Raw genomic sequence first — 13,029 nt, 5'->3', positions numbered from 1 at the left:
ACTGTTTTACTTCTCGCGAACTTCGCGTCGCTATATCAAACCGAACATCTCAATTTAAACGTATATCCTGTTACAGCTCGCCACATCTTGTTTTATTTTCTTTTTCTGCTCACGATACGATACTTACTGTAGTACTACGTGTAGTTACTAATTGCGCGTAGCGAGCAGACTCGCTCGACCAGGCGGAACGGTATGCGGGCTTTCGTGAAATTTAAAAGTCCCTCGTTTGACCGGAGATAATTAAATGTCTATCGGGAATTCGTCGGTACGACCAACGATCTGACCGTCGAGAGGTGATTGAACCACTGGGTATGTTCCCGCTCTTTCTCACTCTCTCTCTATCTTTCTCTCGTTCGCTATTTAGAGTCACAGGTGTCTGGAAATGGCAGCTCCATTCTATCATCACGCGACCGAAGCACTTCTCCGTTCTGGGTCTTATCGTCGTGTATTTAATTAATCACGTGGCATCACTGATACTTTGCTAAATCCCACCCGTGGCGTCTCCGTTCGTCGCATTTTTTACATGGATGAGGCCAGCGCGAGATGCAAATCTGTTCCCAGACTTGCATTTGTCATCGGTACGTGAGACTGCGTCTTTTGATCGATCTCGAGATATTTCTCGAAAATGACGGCTTTTATAATTGAAGCTCGTGAATCATATCTATTCGTATTGGACATCAAATATAAATCGGACCAATATGAAAGACGTCGTAACACGCTCGAAAGGAACTTTGGAACCCTGAAATTTTATTATCTGACGGAAAATCGATATGTTCGACAAATTCGTTGTTACGACAAACGAGCTTTTAGCCTTAAATATAATGTTAATTTTGAAACGTTGTTGATATATCCAAAGGAAGTATTAATATATCATACGGTACATCTTAGTAGTTAAATATTCTTATTTTGAGCACAACAACGTTTACAATTCTGTCGGGAAATCATTTATTACTAAGTACTCGCGTAGTCAGAATTTTTCTACGTCGATAAGGTTGAATAGTGGCGAACAGTCGACAGGGAAAAATCGTGACAGTTCAAGGGATGGCAAGTTCCTTTCAATCTCTCAAAAGATCTAAGATCAGCAGTCCCAACACCGAAAGGTTCACGAAAAGTTCCATATCTCGCCTTTAGTGCTCGCGATGTTTCGCAAGTAGAGGATGACACAGTCGGAATGCGCATTGCTAAGATTTCCTTCACGTACGGGCTGCCCCGGAAATCGTACGTTTTCCATTTTTCAAGTACATGCAGTTTCTCTCCATGTTAAATATAAAACAACTTTAACTTTTAGATATTTAATATCTCGGCCTCTCTGTTTCGGGATGAAACTAAACAACAAATTAAATCGAAATTCATTCATTGAAATTCATTTTTCATTAGACACGCTCACGCAATACGTACAATTGCTCGTACGAGATTGTTACAGCTCCGCTAAATACTTTACTCTACTCTATTGTTAAGTTACAAATTAAAGTAATCTCGCATGGTTTTCGATTTTTACATAAGTTACGTAAAATATATAATCATGAAAAACAGACGTGTGCGACGCATTGTGCGTCGAGAACTTGACTGCGATATCGAGAAATCTTTCTTTTCTTTTTTATTTAGAAACAGTTGATCGTTTCTTAATCAAATTAGCTGTTTATAACTGAATCCAGGGGGAGAATATCGTGCATGTGTACGTACAATCTCATAGCGTTATTATCAGGATTATTTCGCTGAATTTACATATCGATTATTGAAGTTTCATTTACTTTCGTGCGCTCTTCGATATCGCTGCAGTGGAATGGAAAGTCCTCTTTGGAGCATTTCCAATTTCTCTGAAAAACAATTCCCAAAGTTGCTATCGTGAAATGCTTGATGGATATATGAGGTATCCCGGATGCGTTCTTTTTCTATCGCGGATACTACAAGGCCAAATTAAGAAGAATGGAATTTCTCTCAACATTGCGGTACTTTTTGAATTATAAGTTATCGAGGATATATATATATACATATATATAGCAATAGATTTTGATGAGTAAAGTTTCGAAAGTGGAAATTCGTCCATAACGAGGCTCTAAATTTTATTTGACTTCAAACACGGAGGGATTAAATCATCGTAGGATTTTATTTTAACTGGCAACTTTAATTTTAACTAAAGATCAACGAAAATGAACGTATCGAGAGAATTTTGCGTATATTTTGCAATAGTTGGAGCGTAAAATGAAAAGAATATTTTCTTTTAACATTTATTTAGTACAGAAAAAACATGTAGTTATTCATTGCTTTTCAAATGTTTGTATACCTGTGTAGTATGCAAAATATATACCGCGGGAAAACAAAATATACTGACCATGAATAGGGGATTGACGCTTCGTCTACTTTCGTTAACAAAAATCGACTTTAAATTCGCCAGAATGAATTCGCGCTTGAAAGAACGCGCGCTACGGGCATCGCGCACAATGAAGGAGAGGAATTATCATGAGCGAACACGAAACGACGCGAAGTCGTGCACAATAGTGCACGAGAGGGATTTCCTGGGTAGAAAATCTCGCAGTTTTTCTATCTTATTATACTAGATATAAACAACATGTAAACAAGTAATAAGGTACGCGTATAAAATGTCAATATAAATATCGAGAAACAGTTAACGAACCCGATCTACGAGAGAACGAAAGCTGCTGTGACATTTTAATCCGCGTTCTCAACTTATTCTTTTCGCGAGAAATTATCTCTCGAGGAGATTCCGCTAACTTTGTCCGCCCCGATGAAGAGATGCTTATCGTTGGCGTGTTTAAGCTCTAATTTAATGCGAACAAATATCTAAGTCCGTGCAATTAAACGTCCTCGACAACGCGCGTTATTAGCGTGATAATCGCTACTTGTAACAATCGGACGTTCTCTTTCCATGAACGTAAACTCGAGTCATAACGATGGTCTCGTAACTCGAAAATTCAAATGAGACATTACCTTCTTCTCTGCGACTCTCGGAATCGTCCTCTCTCTCTCTCTCTCTCTCTCTCTCTCTCTCTCCTCCCGAAAGAAGCAATTAAAAGCATTCGTTACGTCGCGACGCCAAAATGACTGGAGAATCGTGCCGGCTCCCTCGCTCCGGCATTACCGTAATTTACAATATGCAACGCGAATTACGCTCACCTTTACGTGCAATCAGATAAAGAATATCATTGTTCTGCCGGATCGTGCGAATTCTGCAGCGTGCGCGGCGATGGGCGGCCAGGTTACGGGCGCCCAGCGCTGAGCGCAGCAGGGTGCGATCATTCGGGCTCGCACGGCCGGCGTCGTCGCCGCTCGGCCGCCGAACAAGCGAGAGCGGCGGGCTTGTCGAGAACTCGCACCACTGCGCCCGCGTCCGCCCGCACGCGCGTCGCGCCGCGCCGCGCCGCCCGGTTCGCTCCTCTTGTCGGTCCTGTGTCACGCCGCGAGCTCACCCTCATCTCGTCCCTCGTGCTGATCGGACGTGAGCGGAGGATCCTCGCGTGACAAGCGATATCACAACGACTGAAAATAGATCTCACAGCGACGATGAGTGTTATCGCGGGGCCCCGGCCGGAGGGCAGGAGGGTGGTGCTGGTGATCCGCCGGACACATTGATGTTTCGCGCGAATGTTTGTGCGACCTTGCGATATTCGACGCGTGCGATCGCACATGACACCAATGAGGGTCTTCGTGTCCGACCGGGCTTTCCGATCGGTGTTTTGGTGACGGCGCGGCCGTAATAAAAGAGGGAAAAGGAGGAGAGAGAGAGAGAGAGAGAGAGAGAGCGAGCGAGCGAAAACATACAGACAGACAGAGCGATAACCGGTCTCTGGTAGATCTCTCTCGTCGCGACCGCGACCGCGACAGGTACAGCCAGGGAGCAGCGAAATTCGAAGAATGTGCGCGATCGGCAAGTGAATGGAGAACATAAAGAGAGCGGAATAGCTCTTTCCGTTCCCGCAGAGCAGTTAAGCGAGTTTCACGAGTTCAAGAGAGGAAAGTTTGCCCGCCGCAAAGTTTCCCGCGCGATAGTCTTCGTTTAAGACTGAAGTATGGATCATGGGGCCTCATCCTCAGGACTGCGCGACCGCGTCTCCGCGTGTGTTAAGCGCCGCGCGTGCGAATATTCGCGTTTGTCGGGCGATATCGTCGCGAAATACGGCTTCTCTGAGACGTCTTAGTCTCGGAACTCCTCGAGAACCCTCGAGAGCAGGGCTAACCAGGAATCCTCGGCTGAACGCTCGCTCCAGCGCTCTGAGGAGAGGACTCTGATTATAGAAGGGGCGGTCGGTGATTTACGGCAGAAAGAAGAGCCAGCGATGGGGATGCGCGGAAGAAACTGGAGTTAGACCGCCGTTACTCGTGTATTAGCCGTGTAATCGCTACACATCGAATCTGCCGCGCGTTAGTTGACTTGATCGCTATCGACATTTACCTTACTCAACGTACGACGACGTACGTAACGCGACATGGGCGAACGTTATTTATATCGCGGCAGCGCGTTCTGTAAGAAGCAAAGAACTATCTTAATCGGAGGATCAATCGTACCGACGGTCTAATTTATCTTCGGATTAGTGAGTGACTTTCTCCGCGTTCCGCGTATAATACTCTCGCTTACAATATATCTAGCGAGAAGAAAGAATCGACTACCGAATCCCCCTCGAGCCGAGCTTCGTCTACGAGGACTTGAAGTGTCGCGACCGCGCAGCGGACGCGCCTCGGTCTCGGCATCGACGGTGGACGGTGGACGAGCGCAAAGAATCGGAGGAAAATCCGCCACATCGGAGATATTCGGCGACCCCGATCGATACTTGAACGACGGATCGGCATTCTCGGCGAATCGCAGTCGATGGAACGCGGGCGACACGCGGACGTGAACGACCGACCGGCGTGTCCGTTCGCACCATGCTCGGTTCATCGTGCACGGTCGGCGCATTCCTACGAGCAGCACTCGTTGCGGCCGCGAGCCGCGTGCCTGGTCGTCGAGAAGAGTTGCCGTCGCACGAGATAACTCCCGTCGACATGCCGGAAGCGTTTACGCCGACGCTCTTCGCATTTTTCGACGCGCGCCGTTTGCTGTGTCCCAGGTAGACACACAATACTAAGCACCTTCCGGCCGGCAACGGATCGGTTGCGCGCGCGCGCGCGCGCGCGCGATCTCTCTTCACCCCTGCACACAACCCCTTGTGTCCTCGTCGTCCTCCGCCTCCGCCTCCGCCGTCGCCGTCGCCGATCGTGCGCTCACGATCGAGCACACTAAACAGAGGCGCGGATATACAGAGAGGGATATAAAAATAGACGGCGACTACCTAAGATAGATGGGAGTTGCCGGAAGTTGCCGGAGGAGTGTGACGGGATGAAACGATGAGGGAGGCGCGATCGCGACGGTGAAATACTGGACTCGCAGCACTCCGCGAGGACAGTACGCGGTAGTGAGATAGTACGAGTGCTCTTGCGCGAGACACGCTTTAAGCCGCGCTCGGCCCGGTAATTTTCAACGGTGAATCTCCGGCTCGTCCACCACAGCACCCCGAGGAACTTTGCGACGGGTGGTGGCATGAAGAAGCGTGCGGACAGCACGTAGCGACTGGCCCTTCTCGCTTCGGAGATGCGGCGCTATCCACTGCATATCAACGTCGCCCTCACCGTCGTTCTACTGGCGACTCGTGCGATCGTCGTCGTGCGTGCCGGCGAACAAGGTAAACAGCGATTATTGAGGCTCCCCCGTGCCTCCGTGTTTCCGCCGCTGTCCGGCCCGATGTGCTGTGTATTGTGTGTAGGTGTCGGTGAAGTTGCTGCACCCCAAGCGGGGCAAGGCGAGATCCACGCGGGCGTGCGAGAGGCAAAAGCGGGAGGGAGAAGCGAGGGTTCATCGCTAGATCCTCTGATTTTCCTCTCTAGAACACGAGAGTGTCCCGACTGTCCCGCCGGCGCCGTCGTTTGTTTGTCCGCGGTGCTTTCGCGGTGCTTTCGCGTCGCGTGGCTTCGCGATCGAGGAAGCAATTTCATTTCACCGCGTACGAAGTAACGATCGTTAGAGAAATAATTGCTCTCTCGCGCTTTTGTTACTTCTCCGCGAGCTTTGTATTTTTTTCCTATGCCGCTGGCCGGTGCCGATTCCGGGAAAATTGAATTGGGACATTCGGAGCGCTTTCGCATAATTTTATCGATGCCCATATTTTATGAGCAGCAGTGATATCGCGATGTATCGCGAATTTTATTTTTATATTCCTCTTCTCCGTGTTTATCGGAATACATTCTGGACGCCGGCGCGGCTAGGCGCGGATGGATATGCTATTCTATGCGAAATTACATTCAATTCCTAAGTTAGAAATTGCATGGAAATTGAATCTTTCCACGCTTCCGACGCTCGAGTGCAGTGCAGTGTGCGCAAACTTTCACGAATTGTGAATCCTATCTGATCACGTGTATCACACACCTCGGGTTTCATTATTATTCTTATTATTCGGAATGGAATAGTGGCTTTTGTATAGAATATCGATTAGGAAGCCGGTCGCAACACCGCGCGAATGGCATCTTTTATCAGAAAACGGTTTCTCACCGGGGTCCGCAGGTGAATATAGCGCCGCGATTCTTGGCGGGCACAATAGACGCGTACTGTATCGTCGATTCGTTATCCTTGCATTTCCGATTCAAATGGTTTTCGGTATGCCTGCCAGAGTCGAATTTTTCTCTCGCCGCGATGCCCGCCTCCATAAGGACACGATTCGTAGCGGAGTGTAAAGTAGAACGCTGCCAAACTGCCATGAACACTTGGCCGCGCGAGAGCTTTTGTCATTAAATCAGAGGGGATATTTTCCGGTCTGACGAAACGTTAAATGAATAAACGTTAAATGAATAAATGAAGAAAAATAAGGATATGAGAACGCGATCATCGCGTTCATATTTAATTATCGCGTTGCTACATTGCAACTACGCTTACAGTAATGCGGGATATATTAACTGTTACAATGGACGATAGTGATTCGAGATCGTTTGTTATTCCTATAGCCATATGATGATACATTTCCCATGGGAAATACAACTCGTGTAGAAATGACAACAAAGATGTTGCTATATGAAGCTGATAATTATAACAGTTCTAATGGGCGCTGCAAACAGAATCGCTGCCATATGATTGGCTTTCATGTCTACGTAAATCTAAATAATGTATCGCCGAAGTGTATAATCGAAATAACGTACCCGTCGCGAAGTCGACACCGTTAACGTTCCTTTCATAATTTGCATTCATATATACTCATGTATACACTTTATAAGTATCAACTGTTTTATAATTAATCCCAATTAATAATTTTACGCGGCAACTTTCAAGTAGGAATATAAATGATTGCTTAATTATGTACCGAGATGCAAACGGCAAAGCCAGCGCGTATCTTCTTCTTCACTTTTTTATCGGACGCAACTTTTGTTCTGTGTTAATTGGGATTGTTTCACAGCGGTGAAAAACATCTCTTGTTCTTGCTAATTAAGACTATTGCCATAGGTAAAATCAATGCGCGAATAAATCGCAAGTGATACATTGAATTTTATATATGACCAAAGTATTTGCACTTTGCACTTGCAACAATTCGACGAAAGAGGCAAAGACTTCTCTCGCAAGAATAATTTTCATTTTCAATTTCAAACACCACGTCGCTCAACGATGATAACGTCCCAGCGAGCTTGCGGCGCTCTGTCAATTAATTGTTGCAACTGGAGCTTTAATGAACGTCACTTCGTCATCCTCGCATGCTAGGCCGTATTCAGACGAGCCAGCTTAGTTTAGCTTGTATAATTTATGCATTCTGTACTATACTATCCTATGTGCGTTTGCAACTTGATCGAGCTTGCGTGGTGCTGTCGCTTAATAGAAAGCACCACGAAGTATGCGTAACGCGCTGTTTGATGTATTTTAATCGAATGCAAAACTTGCGTTTCACCGTTACGCGCTGATCGCTCCGCGCAAAATGTTATATATTTTTCGGATCGGTGCTTAAAACTCTCATATGTCCGAGACGAAATTTCAGTTCTACAATAATCCTGCAAATTTCCAACTCGAAGAATTAATGGACAATCTCCAGAAATATAAAAGCATTCTTGATCGGGAATGTAATTGATATTGTAGATTTATATTCAAAGATCGCTCTTTATTCTCAACTTACCAAGTGCTCGTTAAAATCAGAGATATTTTGCATAATAATTGATTCGATACGTTGGAAATACATGATGTATCTCTACTCGCATCCCAGCTTCCTGTTGTTCTCTATCTTTGCTTTCAATTCAGCATCCTGGTTCCTGACTGTTCCTAGTGCTGACATTCCGGATAATCATTCGCGACATTGATACTTACATAGACAGAATTTGTTGAAGGTGCGTTAATTAACGCGATATCAACGAGAGCACGATTAAATATTTCAAGAGGCAGCGACGAGCTATTTTACTTATATTCAACAATAATTATAATAATTGATACACGCGGTGCACATGCTCTGTGTTGTAAAATATGCTTGTCGCTCATTGGCTCGATTCGGTCATGGATAAAATATTCTGTCGTATATGAAACATTTGGTTCTTGTCAGCATTGTGTTATTCAACACGCGTCTCTCCGATCAAATTGCATCTTCGCGAACGTCAGTGTCACCGCTTACGAGTGATTATCCAGAATGTTACGACGGAGCAGCTAGAAGCAGTGCGCTAGATCGAGAAGCGAAGACGGAGGATGCACGGATGCAGAAAAGCAGGCAGCGATACATCATATGTACATGTACGTAACGTCCTTTGGTAATTATTCAGTTTGAGGGAGTCAGCTCCAACGACCTTGACTTTGATATGTGTTGTTGATTTTAACAACATATGTTTAAGTATCACATTGTAAGTCTTCGTCGTCGCTTATTGAATTTATTAAAACGTTATTAACAGAAGAAATTGTATAATTATAGAACATGAATTTCTTTGACACAGTGTAGGTAGAATTGTAATATGTAAACATTAATCACTCTATTTTAAATATAAATAACACGAACGTATTGATACATTTTTTCGAAATTATGGCCGCGTTGTAACGTATAAAATATCATCATGAAATAGAATATGATAAACAAATAAAATTATTATTGTATAATTACGCTTTGTAAAGATTCTGTTTAAAAAAAATTGATGAGTACTCTATCTGTTTTTTAATATATATAGTGTTGAAAAACGCTGAAAACTACATTGTATTTATGAAACTTCCTATGTTTATAATTCTTCAATCAACGACGGCTAAAATCTTTTGAGAGTTGCTCAGTAAGATGACTTCAACATGTGTCAAGGTCAAATTTACTGGAGCTTCACTCCCTGTAAATTGAATAATTATCAATTATTTATTACGCAGCACACATTTTAAATCTCAACGGACGATTTGTCGCAAATAAGACGAAATCTGAGTCGAATGATCTTTCTTTAATATTTAACTTGATAAAACGACAGCAATAAATGCTCTTTCTAACTTCAAAGTATTGGGTGAGTGCAAAAGTTCGTGCGGAGTTTGTGAGTAAAAGTCACACAGTGATTAGGCAAACAAAAATCTTTATTCAATCAATGATATATTCTCCATCGTTTTCTATAATCTTTTCCCAACGTTCTGGCAGCATACGGATGCCTCGATCATAAAAACTGCGCGATTTAGATTCGAAGAACGAAGAGACGCCGTTTTTTAAGGCCTCCAAAGAGTCAAAGTTTTTTCATTTAAATAATTTTGCAATGACCGGAACAAGTGATAGTCAGATGGTGCGATATCAGGAGAATACGGTGGATGCGTTAAGACATCCCATTTCAGGTTCTTCAGTTTGCGCAGCGTCTTTTTCGAAACGTGTGGTCTGGCGTTGTCGTGATGAAAGACGACTCCCTTGCGATTTGACAAAATCGGACGTTTCTCTTTTATTTCTCGATTCAGATTGGTTAATTGGCGACAGTACTTGTCCGAATCAATCGTTTCGCCAGCGGGGAGAAGCTCGAAATAGATTATGCCCTTGCAATCCCACCAAACAGAGAGCATCACCTTCATCGGGTGCAAACTGGCCTTTGGCATTGCGTCACCATGCTCACCTGATTGTTTCCATGTCCGTTTGCACTGAACATTGTTGTAGAGGACCCATTTCTCATCGCCCGTCACTAGTCGATCCAAAAACGACTCGTTATTGAGCCGCCCGAGTAAAGAAACGGCTGCAGAAATTCGCTTGATTTTGTTCTTCTCGGTCAGCAAATGGGGCACCCATATATCGAGCTTCAAATCGAATCCCATCTTTTTTAAACGCCGAAAAAGCGGTTGATCGGTCAACGTTTAGTGCTGTAGCAACTTCTTCTGTTGAAATTCGCGGATTATTGAGCACTAAAGTACGCAAAACATCGTCATCAATGTCAGAAGGTCGACCAGAGCGTGGCTCGTCTTCAAGGTTAAATTCTCCGCGCCAAAATTTAGCAAACCATTTTTCCACAGTTCGTTTAGCTGGTGCTTCATCCTGATAAACATCCTGAATGTTTTTTACGGCTGCGGCAACGTTTATTCCCTTCCGAAACTCGTAAAGCATAACATGCCGTAAATGCACTTTATCGATACTCATTTTTAAAGTGATATTTCTCGAAGCAGTTTGTATGAAAACAAATGATTTTTTTTTTAATAACAGCTGAAGACGTCACCTTTCCAACGTTATATAATATGTAGATGGAAGTATTAATGACAACACTTTACGACGCTTATAACTCCATCTATTGAAACTCCGCACGAACTTTTGCACTCACCCAATAGTACAATATTTTTTATATTATATATTGTTGTAGCTGAAGATTCCCTGTTGATCTTTTAAATCGGTCGATAGATACTTTTAATATAGTACTGAAATTTTGATTCGAGCGATTTGTTTTATATGACGACTTTGCTTGGTAGTAAATTATTAAAATTATTATAAAGAATTATTAAAATTATTATTATGTGGGACGTGAGAAAAATATCGTCAGATTAAAGGATCAGACAGAAGAAAGTTTACTTGTTTGGCAGAATTATTCACAAGTCATAAAATGTAATACGAACGCAGGTTACTAGATCGCAAAAAGTTGAATTTTCCGGAAGCTCTCCGTGCTACACATATAAGCATGGAAAATCGTTACACACAAAAAGATGTTTAGACTTTATAAATATTCTTAAACCCGACAGTCTGTGCGCGTCGTCGTCTAAGTTTGATATCTAATAACAGTTTTCCTCGGGGATTTTCCGAGTTCTTAGTGCGCAGCCGAAAGTTTTCACGTATCGGGGACACTTAATAAGTTAGGCGATAACACCCGAGACACTTGATTTGCAATTTAATATGCGACCAGTGTGCAGCCACAATAGGTGGTGCACTTTCGTGGATCGGAAACTTCTTTATAAAATATCATGCGGTGAAACTTCCAAATATATATATATCAAATTTTACGGACCTACTCGCGCGAATTTCACCGAACAATTTCACGTTGTAATATAACTGATTGGATAAACATGGTTTGAATATTATATTCACCGTTGTTTTTAATTGAATAATACACAAGTATTTACGCATAAATAACCTGAATGAGAAAAGAAAGATTGTTACCCGTTTTAATATTGGAACGTCAGTTGTTTATGAGGCGATATTCCAATAACTTTGTGGTTGTAATACAAGGGTGCTTTGTAAAGTTTTATATTTTTAATGTTAAATACAACGAGGAAAATAAAATGTCATGCAGTTAATTATTTTGAAATTTTTAATATCAAACAAGGTAGAGGGAACAAAAGCGGGAGGTTAAAGTGTTTTAATAGATATGACGTTTAATTCTTAGTCAAAGTTATATTTTCCGTAACATTTAATATACGTTAATTAACGATGGATGTATAAGAGTTAATATTAATTAAAATAATCAATATGTGAAACAATGTGTTGCCAATGTAATATCTAATATAATCGCGGCATACATATTATATATCTAGACAGGGAGGACACTTGTATACATAAACGGAGATTTGCAGGTCAAACTATGTATGTGTTTACATGTATAAGCGTAACGCGTTCGTTCGACTGTTGACAGTCTGACAGCGCCGCACGTTGAGTATTTAGCTGCTCTAACTCCGTAATAAGGTATGTAATAGAAAATCTTGCCTATCAGTGGAATCAGTAGAATCAGTAGAAGTAGTAGAATTATCTAATGTTTAGAACGATCATATGAGAGATATTAGATTCACTGATACTATCTTCCGCTAAAATCTTTCGTTCTATGCCAATAATTTGTTATACAGATCATCGATATTTTCCGATTTAGCATTTTATTCTACATCTTTTAAAAACAGGCTTACTCATGATTCGAGTTTAATCCAATTTAGTTCAATTTTAGTCAATTTTAGTAATTTAGTTTGTTTGTTTAGTTTAGAACATCCCCGCGATCCGAATCATTTTTACGTATGAAAAAGTAATTAACATTTCGTACTCTCGGCTCATTAAGTAAGAGATGTATTGGACATAATTTATTTTTATTTAAATTGCATAAATCAACTTGCGCTTTTAGCACATATGTTTCTGTCCGATAATATCCCATTATATATTCGTGAAAAATGTCGCGTACATTCACAAATGTACCATATAAAAATATTAACGATATTATGTTTCCTCTCAACCGGAATATTCGGGATATGTTTGTTTCGCTTGTAGTACATTGGAACTGGTGGTGCATCGAGTTGCTGTTTATTCTTGAACAATAACGGGCGCGAGATAATCAGGTTTCAGTTCTCGATGACATGACGTAAGACTATAGCCGCCGAAGTTTATTGCAATAGCTGTTTATTCATCTAGATAGTCAACGATTTAGACACTAACGTGAGAACAATACATTGTCTGAGCAGTGCGTATTGTGCGAACTCCTATTTACGTATTTACTGCCACAATGAATAAAAGCAAACATTTCCACTTAGTCTGAGTGCTATGGCAAACGTTCAACACACAACTGCTATATTTACTGCAAAAACACATCGTTTACGGTGTTTCACACCGTGGCAAACGCGGCATGACA

At 42.5% G+C, this 13,029-nt stretch overlaps 1 protein-coding gene across 1 annotated transcript in view; it reads left to right on the top strand.

Moving 5' to 3' along the window:
* The first annotated feature begins 3,285 nt into the window (after nucleotides 1-3,285).
* LOC105185030 (alkaline phosphatase) overlaps nucleotides 3,286-13,029 on the top strand; it is a 214,952-nt gene continuing 205,208 nt past the window's right edge. The window contains exon 1 of the mRNA XM_025302019.1: nucleotides 3,286-5,675. Coding sequence (XP_025157804.1) covers nucleotides 5,585-5,675 — 91 coding nt within the window. The 5' untranslated portion in view covers nucleotides 3,286-5,584. The remainder of the gene's footprint in view (nucleotides 5,676-13,029) is intronic.

This window comes from Harpegnathos saltator, unplaced genomic scaffold (genome assembly GCF_003227715.2).
Source record: "Harpegnathos saltator strain DR-91 unplaced genomic scaffold, Hsal_v8.6 scaffold467, whole genome shotgun sequence".
Lineage (NCBI taxonomy): Eukaryota > Metazoa > Arthropoda > Insecta > Hymenoptera > Formicidae > Harpegnathos > Harpegnathos saltator.
This window is presented reverse-complemented; position numbering and strand designations above follow the sequence as displayed.